The sequence below is a fragment of the Schistocerca americana genome, chromosome 7, assembly GCF_021461395.2.
Source record: "Schistocerca americana isolate TAMUIC-IGC-003095 chromosome 7, iqSchAmer2.1, whole genome shotgun sequence".
Taxonomy (NCBI): Eukaryota; Metazoa; Arthropoda; class Insecta; order Orthoptera; family Acrididae; genus Schistocerca; species Schistocerca americana.
This window is the reverse complement of record NC_060125.1, coordinates 109,327,876-109,351,112: the sequence shown is the minus strand read 5'-3', so window position 1 is coordinate 109,351,112 and position 23,237 is coordinate 109,327,876. Positions and strand designations below refer to the sequence as shown.

The following is a 23,237-nucleotide window of genomic DNA, read 5'->3' as shown; positions in this document are numbered from 1 at the left end:
AGAAGTTTGAGCTATTACAGAAGCTTACCGACAATAATTTTCCACACGCCATTCGAAATGAACAGGGAAGGGGGGATCAGTTATTGGTGCCAGAAGTAGCGCGACCCTCCGCCAGACACCGTCGGGTGGCCAGCAAAGTATAGATGCCGAAGTAGAAATGAACTCACTGAGCGTTCTCACGCAAGTAACACTTCCTTCGGTACTACGACAAGACGTCAGGTATTCTTCGATGCCATCGGCATAGTGATAACCAGCTCGTGATGAAAACAACGAAGCTGCTCTGAAAGCGATCGTTAAGACATCACGAACAGCACATTGTACCACACACGGTATTCTTGCAAACCCAGCAATGCTCGAGGAAGCATTGATTACATCAAGAAGACTGTGATGGGGAATTTGATTCCACAACTCTTGTGACATGAGCAATCAAAACGTAATAAGAGTTTTAGGAACACCGCCAAGGGAACGTGGAATGGCTAGGTATGGTTCAGGGAAAACTTTTTTTGCTGTTTAGTTCACACACTTTATTTAAACAACACTCAAAATTTTTTTCCAGAAGCAAACATTTCCGGCGTTTTAAGGAATATAGTAACAAGGTCTAAAGGATTTAAATAAAAAACACATTGCTTAATCTAGAAGCCTACTCAAGCACTTGAGAAAGGTTTACAATTGCCCAGTTCTTAAAGGAAGTGATAACCATTAAAGAGAAAAAAAATTGAGAGCCTCCCCAAAAATGAGCTTCAAATTCCACTTAGTGAATATGTATCAAATCCTTATGATATGAAACTCCCAATGAGTCCACAATATTTATCAAAATCTTACATGTTTCTCTCACTCAAACAAGCAACACAATTTTTTTAAAAGAAGGTATTAACCATGTAATAAAAACAACCATTTAAGAGACACACCTAAAATTTGCTTTCAAGCCACGCTTCCAATTATGTATAATTGCTTTAAAATATTAAAATGCTCAGTAATTGCAAAATACTTAATAAAATCCTACCATTTCTTTCAGTTCAACAAACGGCAGGAAAATTCTTAAGGTATTAACCATTTTCCTGCCGTTTGTCGAACTGAAAGAAATGGTAGGATTTTATTAAGTATTGTGCAATCACTGAGACTTGTAATATTTTAAAGCAATTATACATAATTGGAAGTGTGGCTTGAAAGCAAATTTTGGGGGTGTCTCTTAAATGGTTGTTTTTATTACATGGTTAATACCTTCTTTCAAAAAATTCCTGTTGCTTGTTTATTATACACAACCATTTGAGAGGCATCCCCAAAATGTTCTTTCAACTTAACTTTGCGAATGTATATAAATTGATTTACGTAACTCTTGCTTCGATGAGCCGTTTGCAGAGCCATCGTCCTTCAGTTGTCGCAGATCTGGGCGTCCTTCCACCCCATCAGCCCGGCGTCGTCTTTTGGAAGGCATGGCCCTCACGTCGGCAAAACTAGAACACAATAAGGCGTGTGTTATGGTCGATTCTATACTATACCACTTGTCCAGAAATAGTTTTAATAAGTACACCCAGTAGGGGAATGTACGTCTGGTGCGAAATAGCACATTGTCTTTGTGAAACCACTCTCAATATGGGAGCACCGAGCTTCCAGGGTCTCAAAAGGTAATGGGCAGAAACCAAGGCCCGCAGCCTCAAGCGGCCGTATTGAACCAAAACACAAACGTTACGGAGACCCACAACAGCTCAACAGGTGGCCAACAGACGCAAAAGTCAAACCAAACAGTCGCCCAGCTAAGGACAACTTCGGAGAAGGCAGTAACTTGCACAGTTCAAGGTGGGTTTTAAGGGTACACGCCCATTACTTCGAAGATGTCAGGAAATATATAGAGTAGAACGCCAGAGGGGCCTTTAGATTAATTGAATAAATAACTGCCCCCAAGGCGACATATCCAGGCTCATTCTTCCGGGAATTCAGGTAAACAAACAGCTGAGACATCAGTCACGAGTTTTGTCTCTAGGATGAACATTCGCGTCCCGGATCACAGCACTACGGCCACTCCATTAAATAAGACAAGTTAAAGATCACTAAACAGTGGAAAAACGACCGGAGAGGATGATGATCCCCTTGAACCGAACGCAAGCAGCCGTGCGCTTCTCGTCCTGCAAACCGATGGGGTCTCCTGTCCGTTCTGGCGGTTGCGTCTTAAATCCTTTTGTTTGGCCACAGCCTCTCCAGAAGACTGCCTTGCACCTGGTGCCATCTCGCGGCCACCGTCATTGAAATCGATCTGCCGCAATGAGCCCAATGCTTCCACCAGAACGAGAACATCACAGAAGCGAATCTAGTACAGACAGACCACAGGAATCCGAAGGGAGCTGAGCCGCACAGTTCAAGCTGTGGAACGCTTCGTAGTCAGCTTGACAACAACATTTCGAAGAAGGTAGTAAAGTAAGTCGGCACGGCATACAAAGAGAGGCTACTTCTCGCCTTCTTTTGATACGCGGAACAACAGCAAGCTCATTGTTGTGGAAGACAGATTGACTTGCAAAACGAAAGGTCCCCGTGCTCCATAATCGAGTGGCGGGTGTTACATTTTCTAAAAAGAAGATGGTAACTGTCGTAGTTTTATCTTACTGTGACCAGACACATAGAGCTGCTATACGAGAGGTTTTTGCAATATCATAAGAAACTACTTTTAAAAGTGTATGAGTACTGCAGTGAATAAGAACTCCGTGCTCTAGATTCTAGGAAATGGAGGGGGAATGAGTTTCCCCCTCCCCCTGCAGAAGTTTATGTGGGCAGAACTCTTCATTGTTGTAGCTGGGAACCCTCCTTTGCTGTTTGTTCTCCATACAATACTTAGTAAAATAATGTATGGATCATTCTGCTGAAAAACAAGTTGTCCACGAGTCTTTAAATAACAATCTATGAGCAATAGGATCCGTGAAAAGAAACAGACTGTGGGACAAAGCGTGCTTGTTATGTTTCTCATCAGGACTGAATTACTTGCGTCATGTTGTGCTACAGAACCATAAAGTGTTATAAGAGGAGGGAGTGGATTACATGCGTCTCAGAAAACTTATTTACCTATGTACCTCTTTCGAGAACAAAATGCTTTTTTGTGTGTTGCATAAACTTTGGTATCGCCTCATTTTACTTTCTGAGAAAGGTTCTTTTGTTCTGGGGATCAAAATACTTAGTGAACCCGCGATGATGTTACAAACTTCCAGAAATGGTGGAAAAAGGTAAACATATCAGTTTGAGGTATGGGACGTTGTCCACAACTACAGCAGTTCCACGTGGCATGGACTCAACAAGTCGTTGAAGTCCCCTGTAGAAATATTAAGTCCCATAAATGTTCTATGCGACTCACGTCAGGCGATCAGGGTGGTTAAATCGTTAGCTCAAATTGTCTGCAATGTTCCTATAACCAATTGGCCTGGTGACAGGGTGCATTTTCCTCTATAAAAGTTCTATCGTTGTTTGGGAACATGAAGTATATGAATTGTTGCAAATGGTCTCTCAGTAGCCGACCACAATCGAGGATCAAGTCCATTCCATGTAAACACAGGCCACATGATTATTGAGCCACCACCAGATTGCGCAGTGTCAATCTGTGTCCATTTCTTCGTGGGGCCTACACCACATTCGAACCCTACCATCACCTCTTAAAACTTAAATCGGGACTCATCTCACCAGGCCAAAGTTTCTCTGTCGTCTAGGATCCAACCAGTATGGCCACAAGAGCTGTAAGCAAAGGCACTTGCTAGGTCGTCTGAAGCCATAGCTCATTAGCGTCATATTTCGCCGCCCTGTCCTGAAAGATACGTTCGTCGTGTGTACCACATTGAAGTCTGTGGTTATTGCACGCAGTGTTGCTCGTCTGTTAACACTGACAACTTTATGCAAACGTCGGTGCTCTTAGTCGTTTAGTGAAGGCTGTCAGCCACTGTGTTGTCTGTGGTGAGAGGTAATGGCTGAATTTTGGTATTTTCGGCAGACTCTTGACACTGGCGATCGCGGAGTACTGAATTCCTTAACGATATTCGAAATGGAGCTCCACCTGTCATTCCCCGTTCAAAGTCTGTCACCTATTGCACAGCAATTTTCTGTAAAAAATTTAAATGATAGTTGTAGGAGAGATATGTTGCAACCTAAGTGACGATGCTTGTCTATCAAATTGTTCACCTCCTGGAAATAATTTGCAGCTCTTTTGTTACCCAAGAAGCTATGCACAACATTTTTATAGGCTACCCAAGCTTCTTACTCATAGCTCTGGAGGACTAAGCCAAAGTTTTGATAAACAAGAATGCTACGAATTTCAGGACTAATGACGATTACTTCCCTCAATTTCACCTCACTAAACTGTGGGACTTCGTCTCTCTGGTACTTGAAAGAATCTCCGTTCTTGTTCATTTCCTTTACAGAATTCTTCATGGCACCGAACTTGATGTGTAAAGGTGGTAGACTAATTTTATTTCGATCTGCCAGCAGACTGTGCTGGACTTTCTTATATCTGGGCCGCAGAGTTTCCCTGTAAGACCAATGTTTTCCGCTGTAGTGTGCAGATCGATCCAGAATATCTCAAACGCACAGGAAACAGCACTATTTTGTGTATATCGACTGCATGCCCAACAATACTGCAACCACCTCGAGGTCTCCACAGATTCGCCAGGAGCGGTCTTTGTACTTTATTGTTTGCAGAAGTAATATGACATTTGCATACGTTTCCTTCATATGGGTAGCATGGCCTATTGGAACGGAAGACCTACAATTCTCATTATGTAACAACACAGCTTTGAAACTAAGCTTTGATACATGTATGAACAGCCTCCAGTCCGAGCACAACATTAAAACCTGTCACGAAAACATTAAAGTCACAGGAATCATTTAGATTATCCCCTTTTTTAAAAGTCCTGTACATTATCATGTGGTTGCAGAAGATTCCACTGTTCCAGTCTACAACCTGGAAGCTACGCTTCGTTTTTGATAGGTGTTGGTCTCAAATTATATAATCTAGATCACCTTCAGTTAGTCTTTGTGGCTCACACTGATACACCTACTAAATCAAGATACTTTGATGTTGAACCAAAGGGTATTTTATGGGATGATTTTTCCATTTTGGCATCATCAACATTTGCCTCCAGACTGTAGTCCGCTGGTAAATTTGGTAAAGTCAGATGAAGCCCATGTGGAACTGGACGGATAGTTGATGGAATGTTGGGGTGTGTAATGTTCAAGGACTTCTTTCTTGACAGACATTTGTGAATAGCAGGTGCCATGCGGAAACATCAGTTATCTACATGATTGGCGAGTTCCCTCCAAATCAGTGGAATGGCATAGGCCACTGAACGCTGAGTTTTACTGATCGCTCCAAATAAATTTTCAAAACAGGAATTGCAACAAACATGATGTGCTCACGGTTTGTCTTGATCACTTAATTTCTCCACCAAAATATTGGTGGTAGGCTATTCTGAAATAATACGGCATTTCTGGCTGGCAAATATCATGTTTCAACAGATACAGCAAAACTGATTCGGATGGTTTACACGTTTTTACATTAAGGCCTCATTACTGAGTCTGCTTATGAATTCATATTTAAACAATGAAAGGACAATTTTGGTTTCACCACAAGCAATCTCCAGACAAATAATGAAATCAAACAATTTATATATAATGAACTAATTATAATGTACATTGGCGTCCTAACATAAAGAAGTGTCCCACACTTACACAATACACAGATGTGTACTGTATTTCGAAATAACAGCTAACGAAGCATTTTAAATCAACAAAGATAATCAATTTTTGAAAATGTTGTGTACTTGGATAGATAAAAAATGTACTCACCAAGTGGCGGCAGGAGAACACACATATAAAGGTGATAATAGTAAATGTCTGAAGATGACCTTGTAAGCCGAAAACCGGTTAACACTAAAAGTAATACTGTAGAGCAAAAGAAAACTGATGCTTTTCATTTATTACAATGTTGTTCTACCAAGAACCGACGGAAGATTCTGTTAACACATATAAAGGTATTAAAGTCTGCAAGCTTACGGAGCCAGTGGCTCCTTCTTGTGGTGGAAGAACTGAATGGGGAAGGAAGAGGGTGAAGGAATAGGGGGTGAGTTTTAGGAAAAGGAGTAGAGTTCGGAAAATTCACCCAGAACCCCATCTCAAGGGAGACTTATTGTAGAAGACGAGACGGAAAGACTTTGTTGGGGACTGCGGCGGACCATATTTGAAAACCTGACAACTTAAAGGTGAAAGATAGGGTTGTACGCAAGACAGAGACTACTGCCAAAACATTGTGCGCAAGTTAATAATAGCGGAAAGATCAGTGAATTGTATGTGATGTGAGAGGTGCGAGCTAACATCCCAAAGATGTTCGGGCTCACATGCGGTTCCTCTTCGTCGCAATTGTCTTGGCTCAAACTCGTCCAGGGGTTGAACCGCACGTGTCGCATTACACGCCCTGAAGTTGACACTTGTGATCCTTTGGTTAAATTGTCTGGCTCATGGCAAGTTTGCGAAATACAAAGTTAACATAACATATAATAACAGTAATAATAATGTCGGGAACTAAATTAACGACCCATGAATGATATAAGCACACAGTTCCGACTTGGTTAGAATAATGTTTATTCAGAAAGCAAATTAATAACGAAAGTGGTAGTATTTAGAGTTACTGTTACACTCGAGCGCATATCCATTTGACACAGTTAGATCATTCACAATCTCAAATGCAAGTTATCTACGCAAAAAGTTAGAGTTAACACCAGGCGCGCTGCTGCCCACCCTCAGTGACGAAGTCCCGGGATACCACACTGAGCCGTGCATGGCTCGCCGCCCCACCATTTGGTATTTTACACCCTGTTTTAACGTATTTCCATCTCATCACGTTGATTTAAATTACTGGTGTTACTGAGTTGCTGTTTTGCCTGATGTGGTGTCACCGCCAGACACCACACTTGCTAGGTGGTAGCTTAAATCGGCCGCGGTCCATTTAGTACATGTCGGACCCGCGTGTCGCCACTGTGTGATCGCAGACCGAGCGCCACCACAAGGCAGGTCTCGAGATACGGAATAGCACTCGCCCCAGTTGTACGACGACTTTGCTAGCGACTACACTGACGAAGCCTTTCTCTCATTTGCCGAGAGACAGTTAGAATAGCCTTCAGCTAAGTCCATGGCTACGACCTAGCAAGGCGCCATTTGTAACATTACATGTACCTCAAGATAGAGTCTCACTTGTATCATCAAGAATGCTGTATACCAAAGGACGATATAAAAGTTAAGTGTTCTAGTAGCTACGTTCTTTTCTTTATCACATTCATTATGAATCCTGTTTCAGACCTCTATCTAGCCTAAGTGAGATTACGCGTGCCTTTCGGCTACTTCAGTGTGGCGTAGCTGTCTTGTTACGCCACTACACCTGACCGTCATCGGCGCTAGTAGCGCGTAACGATATGTCCCCTCTGATAGGATCTTTGCTCGGCTGCTATGACTTCCCGGTTGTCATCTGTCGCGGTGTGGGTCGGAACGTGCGAGGAGGAGAGTTCACGGCGGCAGTTGGGGTCGTGAGTTGCACCCCGGCAGTCAGTTGCAACGCGTCCGGAGCCCAGTCCGGGCCAGCCAGTCGCCGGCTTGCAGCAGCAGTGAGCCCTGCGAGGACGTCACCCGCCCGACCATTGCCGCCACGCGTCACTTACACTGGGCCTGACCTTTGGTGGATTGTTGATCGGTCGGTTGATCCGAGGACATCACCGTGCGGCGTAGTTGACTGGGCCGCTGGCGGTCTCTGCGCAGTGTCGGAGTCTGTCTGGAGCTGTCCGATCGATACGAGCATCGTGAAGGTTACGTTGTTTTGAGGATTACGTTGTTGGTTCCGGCGTTGCTGTTGTGGAAGTTTTCCTGTGAATGACAACGAGTGGAGTATTCGAGATAGCACCCGTCAGGAGGAATTGATTGAATTAATTTATCCATAGTTAAGTGCACCAGCGGAATTTTCTGCCTTGTGACCGTTAGTGTTCTGGTTAGCTGCCCTGGCCGCTGCCGTAAATTCAGGCAGTGTTCATTTTGGGTGAAGTTAACCGTATTATCTTGCTTCGTAGTTCAGTGAACCAGTGGAATTTTCTGCATTGTGGCCGTTAGTGTTCTAGCCAGTGTAATTTTTAGCCAGTGTCTTTTCCTCACCGGTTGTTGCTGCCCAACATGGTGTGTAGTTTTAACAGCTCAGTTCACATACGCTTCTGTTTGGGGATAGTGATACTTGTAACTTTTCAGGGGCCTTGAATTGTCGTGTACTCCGTCGTGGCAAGCAAGCGGTTAGCCGTCGGTCCGTGACTGTCCCTTGGTTGGGTTCGCACGAATTAAGTGTAGTTTGACTCACCACCTGTCTCGCCTAAGTGAACGAGGGCAGACCGATCCATTGGACACTCCTGAGTGCCGTTGTCTTAATTATCCTTTTGGCAGTGTTAATGTTGTTGTAATTTAACTATATTTTATATTTTTAATTTGGCAATGTTAGTTGTGGGCCTTCAGCACTGGAAACATGTTCTCAGAGTTTCCTTCAAGTCCAAACATTATCGCCTTCTGCTTTTGAAAGGTTATTTTAATTTCCCCTGAAAGATTTTACAAGTTATTGTGGGCCTTCCGCCGTTGGTGATGTAAAGGAAGTTTTTAAAATTAATGTATTGTTTTACCGATTGTTGTAATATATATTTCCTTAATTTGCAGAATTTAACCTTGCGGCCTTCAGCCATCTTATTGCGTATGTTTATCTCTTCCTGTGCACCTTGTGGGCCATCGGCCCTGTCAGCATCTTAAAACATTGTGGCCTTCTGCCTTCAGTAATCATCATAGTATATTTGGAATTTTGAAGATTTAATCCGGCGGCCTTCAGCCGCTCCGCATGTTGATCTCATATATGTATACGACTTATCTCATTCGTAAATGTAACTGTGTATCATGTCTTTCAAAATTGGATTTATTCTAAAGCATCTGTTTGGAGACCTTCAGCCGCGAAGCAAATTTAATTCTTTCAAAAGTGTATTTGTGAACTAAATGATAATAAATTGCAATTGTGAAATGAATCCGACCGCAACTCCCTTGGCCCTTTCCACAATCCTAATTACCTGTTAGCCCTGCGTGATTAGCGGGGGTTTCACACACAACACGAAATTTCCTAAGTCGTTTCACTTCCTAGCTGCCTGAAGACCGACCGTTCGCTTTCGCGTCTCAATCCGAACTGTTCACTTTGGTGTCTCCAGCCGAACTGTCCGTTTTCGACTCTCCATCCGAATCGTTACCTTTGTGTGTAGACCAGAATTGTCCTCTGCCCGTCTCCGACCGCGTTTCCCGCGCGCCGAAAATCTTCGCTCAACTGACTAGCGCAGTTCCCTTTTCCTGAAGCCGTCCATCTGATTGGCTACAGCTTACTCTACATTACATTACATTTTAACATATTTAAATAATCAAAGCTTGACCACTTTCACGTTCTAAATAAAGTAACAATAATATCCATTACATAATAAACGTTAAATTGTTTTACATAAAATCAATACAGTTTCATTCTTAATGCTGGATGTCACGGCCAGCAGCCCTGCACCGATGTGCTTTCTGATAAATAAACAAAGAACAAAAGTTACTATTATGCACTAAACTTTACAACAATTATTCTATTACCTAATGACACCTAATAAGGTGTCATGCAGTCATCATTCAATGTGTTTTGTGTGGAGGAAATGATCTGATGCTTAACTGAAAATACTGATAATTTAAATTTACTATATCTCTTAAACAAATAAAGTTACAGAGTTGATATTTCCAACGTCTGTCCTTTTAATTATGCGCTTCTATATGAAATGTCGATCGTTAAGATCGACCAAAGCGTGCTGATTTTAGCATTCAGGTCTTTGTTACAAAACTTGTTAATTTCACTTTAACAGTAAATCCTAAACTATTATAGATATGATCAATATTAAAGTTTTATTGGGATCGCCATGAAATTTTATGGAGAATGGCAAATTAAAATTACTGTGGCTTCATTCCCTGCACTATTACAGAATTAAACAGTTTTCATAAATGTTTCCCTTTATGGCTGATCTTATGGCCGCCATATTTAACACTGCTGCTTCTCCTTGACCCCTAAAGCCTTCTACTGGGTTTCCCTACGACGTAGGTTCTCGTCTGTCTCTATAGAAAATAGACACCTGCGAATTTCCCCATCTCGTGGTGAATCTGCGCCCTTTGTGGCACACGGTCCTCGACGACAGTATTCGTTTCACAATCACTGCAGGTTGACTCTTTCGGCCATAAAATTTAAATGAGAGCGAAATGCTCGTTAAGGGGATACGGAATCGGATTTTGGGTTAAAAAATCGAATTTTTTTTATTGGCGTATTATATTCTGCCATGTTTCCTCTTTAAAATGACGTATCATACATAGCTCTACTACAATTATAACTATTTTATTTTTATATATTTGTGAGATCGGGTATTGCGCTTTAGTTATACACGTCTCTCGTGGCTGACCATGAACTTTTTGGCAGTACCTTTAAAGTGACATGAATTCAAATATCCCGGTTTCCAGCGACTATTTATACACTAGTTGCCCGAAAATGTTTCTCTCTGGTTTCCTCAAGTTACTCTTTGACTTTGTGGCGGGACTGTTTTGTAAACAGTGTGATATAAGAAAGTAGTTGTTGTTGAGTTATTTCGTATTTAGTGCTTCATTTTTCGCAGTGAAAATGCCTAGAGCTAAAGCAAAAGTATTTAAAAAGCGTGTGAACTGGCAAAAGAAAAGAAATAATGATTCATTAGCAAAGCAAAGCAGTTCATCATCATCACTGTTGGAAAATGTGAATCCACTTATTACTGATTTGCCGAACGAACTTACACCAAATGAAAACAGTGCTTCTCATAAAAAACTAAGAGATTTGGAAGAGAAATATAATTTACTTGATAGAGGGAATGAAGTTTTTGAACTCATTGATACGAATATATTGTGTGAAGCTCTTGAAAACAGTTTGTGCTGCAAAAAATGTCATGGAAACGTTTCTCTGAAAGTAGAATCCCATGTTGGCCTGGCTGCCCAGTTTAATTTAATATGCAGTGTTTGTAAATACAGCTGTAAGTTTCCAAGTTCGGTTTCAGTAACTGTAAATAATGGATACAAGAAAACTGAACTTTATAGTGTAAATATTAGGTTAGTTTATGGATTGCGAGCAATTGGTAAGGGCAAAGCAGCTGGTGATATGCTATGTGGTGTTCTAAATCTTCCAAGTGCACCTTCAAAGTTTGAAGCTTACAATTATGTACTAGGATCTGCAGTTGAAGATGTAGCACAGAAGTCAATGCAGGTTGCTGTGGAAGAAGCAGTGGAAGAAAATGACGGCAGTCGTGACCTCACAGTGGCGTTTGATGGCACGTGGCAGAAAAGGGGCCACACCTCCAACAATGGTGTTGTAACAGCAACTAGTGTTGATACTGGCAAGGTTATTGATGTTGCAATAATGTCTAAATACTGTAGGTGCACAGGCAGGCTGAAAAATGAACACAGTGATGACTGTATTGCTAATTATTATGGTAGTAGTGGTGGCATGGAGGTTGCTGGGGTGAAGAAAATTTTTCATCGCTCTTCACAGTGGTATAACGTTCGCTATGTCAAATATCTGGGAGATGGTGACTCTAAAGCATTCAAAGAAGTTTTGGAAAGCAAACCATATGGGAACAGTGTAAATATAAGCAAACTTGAATGTATAGGACATGTGCAGAAGAGAATGGGTGCCAGGCTGAGAACGTTAAAATCAGTTATGAAAGGGAAAAAACTATATGATGGGAAAACCTTGGATGGCAGAGGAAGATTGACTGATTCCATAATAGACCACATTCAGAACTGCTATGGCCTTGCAATCAGGCAAAATACAGGCAATCTTGAAGAAATGAGGAGAGCTATATGGGCTTTATATTTCCACACCGCATCCACGGATGAGCATCCACAACATGGTTTGTGCCCCAAAGGTGAAAACAGCTGGTGTAAATACAATAGGGGACTAACAACAGGAGAGAAATACATTCACCACCACAGTCTACCATCAGCCATCATGGCAGAAATAAAGCCCATTTTCAGAGATCTGGCTGACAGAAGTCTTCTGATGAAATGTCTTCACGGAAAAACGCAGAACCCCAACAAGTGCTTGAATAGTGTGATATGGCATCGTCTCCCAAAAACAGTGTTTGTCGGAATTAATACACTACATTTTGGTGTGTATGATGCTGTGGCAACCTTCAATCTTGGAAATATAACTAAATGCCAGGTCCTTCAAAAGTTGGGTATGTGTGTTGGTTCCCGTACGGTACGTGCTATGTTCTTTTTAGATCAGCACAGACTAAGGCATGCTGATAATATGATCAAGACATTAGTGAAAAAAGCAAGACAGGTGCAGAGGGGTGCCAAAAGAAGACTTGAAGATGATTATGAAGACTGTGAAGGGGGTATTAGCTACGGATCAGGAATGTTTTAATCTTCTTTCTCCGTTTCCCGTAAGTTTACTTTTTACTTCATCTAGGAACATTATCTCAGGTACTGGTCAACCTAGAAGTCTGAAATTTTTATGACGTAGTGACATAGGTCCCTATTACATACTGAAACAACGATTTTTTAATTACTTGATTTACAAAAGACTTAGTGGTGATAGTCTAGTAAAAAGCGATGGAAAAAATTTACTTAAAAATAAATGTACAATATCTCTGTAAGAAAATACTTTGACAATAAACTGTTGTTTCAGTATTGTTGTAACATATGAATGCACATACAGTAAAATTTTTACCTCTCTGTCTCCAGTAGTTTGTGAGAAAATGTTCCCTATAGTAGGCATATATTAACATTGCGGGGATAGGTGATTCCATATCCCCTTAATTCGCAGAGGGAACAGAACGGGAAAAATACTGTCTGCGCAAACTAAGTTGACACTCGACGTGGTGGCCGATGAGAGCAACCATAAATGTGAAATGCCTTTAAGCTCACACACATCAGCCAACATGTCGAGTGTCAACTTAGTTTGCACAGACGTTAGATAGGTCAGAAAAGGAAACAAATAGAAAACTAAAATGGAGTGAAGAAAGGAATGGCTACTGTGAAGAAATGATGAGACTCAAGAAGCTGACGTAAATTAACGCCAGGTGAGTGATGAGAACAAACGACATGTTGTAGCGCCAGTTCACCTCTGCAGAGTTCTGAGAAACTGGTTTCTGGGGGAAGGCACCAAGGCCACGACTGTCATGCTGTAGAGCATGCTTTGCAACAGGATATTGAGTGTTGCCAGTATAACACCCTCTGCCTGTGCCCATTCATTATGACTGATAATGTGATGATAGTCATGCCGATGTAAAATGCTGAACATATTTACATAACAGCTTAAATATGACATGTGTCATTTCACAGATGTCTCTTCCTTTGATAATGTCTGATTTGCCTTTTACAGTGGTAGTATAGGTGGTGGTGGTGGAGGGGGGGGGGTGCATAGCGCAAGTCTGACAGCAGGGACAGTCACAGAAGTAGTAGCAGCCAGGGGGTAGAGAGATGGGTGCAGAAGGAGGGTGGAGCCTGACAAGGACCTTGCGAAGATTTTGAGGACGACGAAAAACTATTCTAGGTGTGGTAGGCAAAATGTCTTGCAGAATGGATCACATTTCAGGGCATAATTTAGGGAAGTCGTAGCCTTGTCGAAGCAGCTGATTAGTACATTAAAGACCAGGATAATGCTGAGTGACAAGATGTGTACTCCTAAGTTGTTTTAGGAGGGATTAGCAGTAGCAGGACTGGATGTGAAGGCCCAGTAAGTCTGCTAATGAATTAGGCTTTTGGAGTTATTACATACAGTGAAGGCTGAGGTGAGAATGGTGGTATATTTTTGTAAAGAGTCTGCATCTGAACAAATACTTTTGCCTCGAATACCAAGTGTGTAAGTGAGGAAACTTTTGACATGGACAGGATGGCAGGTTTAATGTGGACAGAAGTGTGTACCTGACCTTCGCTGAGGGTGAGATCAATGTCAAGGAAAGTGGCATGCGATTCGGACTAGTACCATGTGAAATTTCATTGGGAGAATGAATTAAATGATTCAAGAATTTTAAATGGTCAAACTTGCAATGAGTTCATATGGCTAGGATGTCATTAAATGGATCCAAACCAATCCAGAGGCTGAAGGCTTATGGATCCCAGGAAACCCCCTCCAAGTCATTCACGAAAAGGCTACCATAGGAAGGAGCTATATTGTTACCCATGGCTATGGCCCTCATCTGTTTGTATGCCTGCCTGTCAATGGTAAATTATATTTACTGGCAAGTATAAAGCTGATTAAGGTGAGTTGGAAGGATGTCTCGACTCAGGTGAGTAGGAGAGATGTTATGAGTCAGGTGGGCACTGACTGAGGAAATGTTCAGCAACAGACAGAGCATGTATATGAGGGATGTAAGTATAGAGGGTGGTGGCATCAATGGTGACAAGCAAGGTTTGTGGTGGGAGTGGGACAAGAACAGATTTCAGATGACCTAGGACGTGGTTCGTGTCTTTAATATAGGAGGGAATTCTTTGTACTATGGGTTCAAGGTGGTGATCAACTAAGGCAGGTATACATTCGATGGTTCTTAGAAGCCAGCAACTATGGAACGGCGTGTATGACTGGTTTGTGGATCTTAGGAAGAAGGTAAAAGGGATGCTGTACATAAAGGTGTCAGCCAGCTGACGTAGACCTTCGCTTACATATTCCCATTGGTCAAATACCACAGTGGTAGATTCATTGTTCACTAGGAAGGCAATGATGGAATCATCACCTTTTAAGGAACAAAAAGCCTGGAGTTCTGCAGATGACAGGTTAGGTTAATGTTGTAAGGAACTTAGGAAGCATTTTGAAGCAATACTGGATGTCAGGAATCCTTGGAAGGCTTGTAAGGGATGATTCTGAGTTCGTGTTGTTGGATCAAGTTGGTATCGTTCTCAGAGCTGTTCAAGGCAGGATTCAAGGTCAGGTTTGATGCTAGAAGGGTTTTGGGATTGGGCTGCAAAGTCATATTTCTAGTTGCCATTACATGTGAAGGAAATTAGATCCTTCACAAAACAGCGCGATTAAATGCAGGTTTGCCGGCCTCTCTGGCGGAGCGGTTCTAGGCGCTTCAGTCTGGAACCTCGCTGCTGCTACCGGCGCAGGTTCGAATCCTGCCTCGGGCATGGATGTGTGTGATGTCCGTAGGTTAGTCAGGTTGAAGTAGCTCTACGTCTAGAGGCCTGATGACCTCAGATGTTAAATCCCATAGTGCTCAGAGCCATTTGAACCATTTGAAATGCAGGTTTAGGGCTGAAGGTGAGACCCTTCGATAATACAGATAAATCTGGAAGGTTGAGTGCCTTAGATGCGAGGTTGAGAACACTGCACTGTTTCGACTGGTTCCTGTGATTATATGTCTTCATTGGTCTGGGAAGCAGTTTTGAAGATTGGGGGATGTGAAGAAGTTTGGCCCAGCTTGGTTTGTAGGAGAGGAGTGGTGATTGATGGTGCAGCTGTTTTAGAGAGCTGCAGAAGGAGACAGAGGGACATGCCACAGTTGATGTAGTTTGGGAGAAGGTAGGATAGCTTTTTGAGGTGAAGTCTGGCATGTTGTTGCAGTTTGAAGTTGAGTTGGCGGATGATACCATCCAAGGAAACATGAGGGGTGTGTAACTACAGGATTTTGTAGGAGAGAAGTCTGGTTGAGTGGAAACTGGTGGATAAGGCATACAGGTCACAGTTTACCGAAGTAAATGCAAGAGAAAGCTATATTTGAAACTATATATATATATATATATATATATATATATATATATATATATATATATATATATAAAATGGTCAATATCTGAAAATATAATTTAATTGTATGGATACAGAAATCTACTCACAAAGCGGCGGCAGGGGAAAACACATATAAATGTATTTAAGTTTCAAGTTTCCGAAGTCAGTGCCTCCTTCTCACTCAATACCTCCTGTTAACCCTTGTCCGTTCTCAAGATTTTCTTACGAATTTTTCTGTTTTTCCTATCTTTCCCACCCTCTGCTCTTCTTTCATGCCACTCCCACCATCTCCAATACTGCAGACCCTCCTCTCTTACCATGAAGAATCCCATCACATACCATATAATTCCTTTCGGAAAAACGCTTTTGCACTATCAAACTATGGTCCCATATTCTGTTTCTTGAAACTAGCTTTTCCCTGGGAGTTACTCCCAAAGGCCTAGCATTGAAAGTATCTGTTCTGGATATAATCTTACTCTACACTAGCCTCTTTTACAGCTTCAGGTGCAGCAGTCTCTTGCACTTACCCAGCTAATCTGTGATCTGTATAGCTCGTCTGCCAATTTCCACTCCACCCTTCTCCTACAAAATCCTGAAGTTATCCACCACTTATTTTTCCTTGGGTGGTATTATCCGCCAAACCAAAATGTTCAAATGTGTGTCAAACCTTATGAGACTTAACTGCTAAGGTCATCAGTCCCTAAGCTTACACACTACTTAACCCAAATTATCCTAAGGACAAACACACACACACCCATGCCCGATGGAGGACTCGAACCTCCGCCGGGACGCCAAACCAACATCAAACTGCAACAACATGCCAGACTTCGCCCCAAAAAGCTGTCCCGCCTTCTCCTAACAATCTCAATAATGGTGTTTCCCTTCCAGTCCTTCTACAGCCCCCTAAACAGACTGAAACCACTCTTATGCGGCCCTAATATAACTTCGTTAATATTTTTGACAATTGTGAATTATTTAAGAATAACTATTTCAAATGATTAAGTATTGCACCAAAAACTTCTAGTTGTAAGAAGTTATAGTTAGTCTACTTTTGTTTTGTTTAAGTCTATAAATAATAGAGACAGTAGTATCTCCCTCTCATTTTGTCATTGTGTCTCAGCTCATCTTTTCGCATGTTGTTTGTATTGTGTCAGCTCGTGTGTGGCTTATGACTTTTAGTTGTGAAAATACATAATGTGAAGATATTCAAAACTTTTATTTCAGAAGTACCTTCCACCTTACCTGAAAGTAATTGTCTTTGTGAAAAGGAAAAATTTTGTTATTAAAAATAACTGATAATTAATTTTTAAGTGAATTCAGGAAAGTAAGGCAAGGAGTTTCAGTGATAGGAATTAATTTAGAGTTGACAGTCACTCCGTTTACCTGAGGTTCCTAAAACCGGATTTCGTAAACGATTTCCCAATAGCGTTTCTGGTTAATCAGGTAAATACTTCAAAATATATTCTGGAAATTCACTTCCTGTTGCCGGTTTTCCAATTCCGGAATTGATTTTCGGTCCCATGTCAACGTAACCGGTTTTGAAACGTGTTTGGGTTCTCAGATATCGTTTTGTTTTTAAAAATTTTCTGCTAATACGGACAGAGTGGATTTTTGTACAGTGAAGGATAAGCTGAAATATTAGACTGAAGCTGTTTACACCTCGTCTAATTGAAGAGAAATAGCGATTGTGCTGATTAAATGAGAAACCGTAAAAGCTGTTTTTCAGGCGCCATATTTAACTGGGCTAGCAAAGCCGCTTCAGACCGTAACATGTAAACACGACCAGCAGAAAACTGTTTCCGAAATTCAATTTTACTTGCGTCTCGCGTCCCGCTGGTCGGCTGATTGACTGAAAGTTAAATTCATGACGTCATATACAGTAGCCAGTCAGCCAGCGGGTTGCCAGAGGCAAGTAAATAACAGCCGCCATCTTAATTTCAAGGTTTCCGAAGTTCTACATACATACTCCGCTAGTCTCCAAGCGGTGTGTGGCGGAGGGCACAGTTCGCACCAAAGTCATATTCCCCCCCCCCGTCTGTTCCACTCGCGGATCGCACGAGGGAAAAACGCCTGAACGCGTAAGTACGAGCTCTAATTTCGCTTATCTTTGAATGGTGATCATTGCGCGATTTGAAAGTTGGTGGTAATAATATATACTCTACATCCTCGGAGAAGATCGGATTTCGGAATTTAGTGAGCAGCCCCTTCTGTTTAGCGCGTCGTCTATCTAAAAGTGTATCCCACTTCAAACTTTGTATGAAATTTGTAACGATCTCGCGATGGCTAAATGTACCACTCACGAATCTTGCCGCTCTTCTTTGGTCCTTTTCAATCTCTTGAATGCGACCCAATTGGTAAGGGTCCCATACAAACGAACAATGCTCTAAGACTACACAAACTAACGTATTGTGAGCAATTTCCTTTGTTGAAGGACTGCATCGCTACCAATAAACCGCAATCTAGAGTTCGCCTTGCCCGTTACTTGTATAATCTGATCATTCCATTTGAGATCATTTCGAACAGTCAAACCCAGCTACTTGACGGATGTTACCGCTTCCAAAGACTGGGCATTTATTTTGTACTCGTACATTAATGGGGATTTTCGCCTTGTTATATGCAGTAGGTTACACTTACTAATATTGAGAGATAACTGCCAGTCATTACACCACGCATTTATTTTCTGCAAATCCTCATTGATTTGTTCAAAACTTTCGTGTGATACTACTTTCCTGTAGACTACAGCATCATCGGCAAACAGTCTAAGGCCGCTGTCAATACCATCAACCAGATCGTTTATGTAAATCGTAAAAAGCAGCGGGCCTACTACGCTGCCCTGGGGCACTCCTGAAGTTACGCTTGTTCCTGTTTAATTCATCCCATTCAGCACGACATACTGCTCTCTGTCTGTTTGAAAACTTTCTGTCCAACCGTATACGTCATCGGATAGACCGTAAGCGCGCGCTTTTTGGAGCAAGCGACAGTGCGGAACTGAGTCGAACGCTTTTGGAAAGTCGAGAAATATGGCATCAACCTGGGAGTCGGTATCTAGAGCCTGTTGCATATCGTGCACAAAAAGGGCCAGCTGTGTCTCGCGTGACGACTGTTTCCTAAAAACGTTCTGGTTTCTGCAGATGAGCTTCTCAGAGTCTAGAAAGTTGTTGATGTATTCGGTGTTTCTCGTATTGAAGCCTGCGTATTACGAACGTACACAGTTTCAGTGATCCACCGCATTAAAGATCTCTCCAAATACGATATTTCATTTGTGTATGAGGAAGCTAGTATTATTGAGTGATTACTGAAAGATAAATTGTAGCTGCACATTCTACAAATGGAGAAATTAATGCAATGCTGGCGTTAGATTTATATTTTGGTTCTGGCATTTTCAGTGCTCTTAAACAAAGCATTTGACAAGTGGTTTTCCAAAAAAGCAACAAAGTTTCTAGTAACAATGTAATTCCAGACTGAGTATTTCCCTTAGTAAAAGAAAGCGAATGTATTACAGTGTCTTATAGTGTATTTGTACGAAACATAACTCCAATATCCATAATTCATTAACTTGAATATGAAAGGTTTCACATAACTTGATGTGTTGATCTACTTGGCCATTTCACGAATATTCACTTGTATTGATAGACTACTTACGAAAATCGTGCAACGAATGGAACGGTATTATTGTTTTACGTGACAGTTTGTCATACAATTTCCGTACACAGATTGTATATGCGAGGTTACTGCATTAGTAATAGATGAACAGCAGGCACATGTAACACAAACAAAACCGATGTCTGATAAAACAACAAGGATAACGTTTATGTTTATTTCTCCTTAGATCATTTTACATGATGCCAGGTGAGACAGCTTGAAACAAGCAAGAAAATCAGAGTAATACATTACAGGACTGATAAGAATCGTACAGATTTTTGGATACACATTATCAACATTATTTCCCCAGGTTTATCACCACACCCACATACTTATATATAGCTACTTGTCTCTTGTAGGTCTCTGTTTCCATATTTTAGGCTGATATTTTCGGTGTGGATATTTCTGCTGGCTCGAAACTGCATGTACATTTTTTGTGTACCATTTATGAACAAACTGTTACTACTGAAATAGTGGTATGCATTTTCTGAGTTCAGAGTAAGTTTTTCTCCAGGTCATTTTAAGTGCTATCACTAGCTGCAACAGATGTATCATCAGCACGTATAACGACATTTTGACCCTTTAGTGTACTCATATCATTTATATAGAGAATGAAAAGTAGTTGGCTCAATACTATGTGATTTTTAATTTTCTTTGAGACTCTCATATGGATGTTTTAGGCAGGCAATCAATGAAGCAAAGAAACTACATGATAAAGTAAACACTGAAAAGTAAAAAATAAAAAGCAAAGAAGCCGGAAGTATTATTACTCCATTGTCTACCCTAAACAAAAAGGTGATATTGCCGTGACCCCAAAACTCTATCCTGTGCAAGTTTCTTCATCTCCGAGTAACTATGGCAATCTACATCCTTCTGAATCTGCTCAATATGTTCACGGCTTGGTCTCCCTCTACGATTTTTACCCGCTGCGCTTCCCTCCAATACTAAACTGATGATCCCTTGATGCCTCTGAACGTGTCCTACCAACCGACCCCTTCTTCAAGTCAAATTGTGCCACAAATTCCTCTTCTCCTCAATTCTATTCAATACCTCCCCTCATTAGTTACGTGATCTACCCATCTAATAATCTTCAGGATTCTTCTGGAGAACCATTTCTCGAAATCTTCTATTCTCATTTTGTCTAAATTATTTATCGGCCATGTTTCACTTCCATACAAGGCTACACTCCATACAAATACTTTCAGGAAAGACTTCCTGACACTTAAATCTATACTCGATGTTAACAAATTTCTCTTCTTCAGAAACGCTTGCCTTGCCATTGCCAGTCTACATTTTATATCCTCTCTACTTCGACCATCATCAGTTATTTTGCTCCCCAAATAGCAAAACTCATCTACTACTTTAAGTGTCTCATTTCATCTGTTCAATGAACAGATGTGGTAGATTGTATTACATCCCACAATTCCTACGAAAACTTTCAGTTAGTATCTTGTGACGTAGCTGGTTCTATACCGTCTGCCAGAGGTAGCAATAAGTATATAGTAGCATTATATCATCTGTTTTCTAAAGATGTTAAATTGTATCCCAAAGCAACATCTATTTGTAAAAGAATCATACAGAATTACATTTCAAGGGTAGGAATACCCGACAATATCTTGTAAGCTAACGCATCTTACTTCTTAGGTCATAAATTTAAATCGTTTATGAGGGAACATAGTAATAAGCACATTTTTAATCCGGAAGCCACCCCATTGACGGGTATTTAGAGAATTTAATAAATTTATAAGATCATATGCATCAAAACAGCAGTCAAAATGTATTGACTATGTAACTATTTGAAAATGTATTTAATAATTTACCTCATTCGTCTATGAAACACGCGCCTTCGGAGATTATGTTCAACGAAATAGAAAAGAATGAATGATAGACCCCGTGCCGAAAGTACCCAAGTTAGATGGCAACGAAGAAAATCAGATAGCCGAGTTTTACAAGAACTGCGCCATAATGCTCAAAAGAGAAAGTCCCAGTTTGATAAAAGGCTAGGACAAATAACACAATACAAAACTGAAGGCAATATTCTCCTCAGAACGAGCCCCTAAACCGTCTTTATCGAAAAAAAATGGCAAGCTCTTTATTCTAGACCACACATTGTTGTACATCTACATCTACAGTTATACTCCGCAAGCCACCCAACGGTGTGTGGCGGAGGGCACTTTACGTGCCACTGTCATTACCTCCCTTTCCTGTTCCAGTCGCGTATGGTTCGCGGGAAGAACGACTGCCGGAAAGCCTCCGTGCGCTCTCGAATCTCTCTAATTTTACATTCGTGATCTCCTCGGGAGGTATAAGTAGGAGGAAGCAATATATTCGATACCTCATCCAGAAACGCACCCTCTCGAAAGCTGGCGAGCAAGCTACACCGCGATGCAGAGCGCCTCTCTTGCAAAGTCTGCCACTTGAGTTTGCTAAACATCTCCGTAACGCTATCACACTTACCAAATAACCCTGTGACGAAACGTGGATCTTCTCTATCTCCTCTGTCGACTCGACCTGGTACGGATTCCACACTGATGAGCAATACTCAATTATAGGTCGAACGAGTGTTTCGTAAGCCACCTTCTTTGTTGATGGACTACATTTTGTAAGGACTCTCCCAATGAATCTCAACCTGGCACACGCCTTACCAACAATTAATTTTGTATGATTATTCCACTTCAAATTGTTCCGTACGCATACTTCCAGATATTTTGCAGAAGTAACTGCTACCAGTGTTTGGTCCGCTATCATATAATCATACAATAAAGGATCCTTCTTTCTGTGTATTCGCAATACATTACATTTGTCTATGTTAAGAGTCAGTTGCCACTCCCTGCATCAAGTGCCTATTCGCTGCAGATCTTCCTGCATTTCGCTGCAATTTTCTAATGCTGCAACTTCTCTGTATACTACAGTGCCCGCTGCTTCGCTCGCCTTGTCTGTATGGCCTGCAGAGATTTCTTTCGTTTTCATTTAATCGCATTTCACAAATTACAACTTCTCCTACGCTTTTCATGCTAATTAAGGCCGTATAAGAATGGTCTTTTCCCAATGTACTTCTGATCAAAAAGCGATTCTGGTAGCTAGAGTCCTAAGCTTTTGCTAATCATGCCTTTACCGTTCTTGTGGAGATAATTCCATAGCAACTTTCATGCCCTAACAAATTTTTCCTTATAGCTAACCGAGAAGTGAAATACCAATTTTCTTAAATATAGCTTCAATTTTTCTAATGTAAAGAAATATTTTCTTAAAAATGTTCATCCCTTTGAGACCTATCTTATATAGCTATAAGACAGCCGCGAAATTGCTTATGATACGTGGGCGAACAGCACGCGGCAAACGCGAACGTTATTCTTTCTTCTGTGTTACAAAATGCTCCATTCTCTTCTACGTAAAAGGAAGTCATGTACATTGACAACAGGAACATTTATTGGAAATGAAAAGGATAAGTAAACTCGTCGCTGTGACAGATAACAACGGAATAATAATATTGACAACTAGAAACCACAGAGTCTAATAGTGTCTCTCTTAACGCGTGGAACAAGCGCGCGCGTCAGCGGCGTAGGCGGCGAGCTCACGAACTTCTTTGACATAACTTCGCGGTCAGCTGACGGCTCTGCGGAACGAGCGAGCGATCTGCGCCGTCGCCACATCAGCCCCCAGCGTAGAGGCGGAGCGTCGTCAGCCCTGATGCCACCGAAAAATCTTGATGGAAAATGGACGTGCCGGCAGTTGAGGCACCGGCGGTTCATCAGACGGTGGTTTGATCGTAGAAGGTGGGGAAGGCAGCTGGCTGGTCGTA

At 41.5% G+C, this 23,237-nt stretch overlaps 1 protein-coding gene across 1 annotated transcript in view; it reads right to left on the bottom strand.

Annotated features, from left to right (window-relative positions):
* Positions 1-1,235: 1,235 nt before the first annotated feature.
* LOC124622661 (tyrosine-protein kinase CSK) overlaps positions 1,236-23,237 on the bottom strand; it is a 285,377-nt gene continuing 263,375 nt past the window's right edge. Inside the window, exon 10 of the mRNA XM_047148456.1 lies at positions 1,236-1,454. Within this exon, the coding sequence (XP_047004412.1) occupies positions 1,407-1,454 (48 nt within the window). The 3' untranslated portion in view covers positions 1,236-1,406. The remainder of the gene's footprint in view (positions 1,455-23,237) is intronic.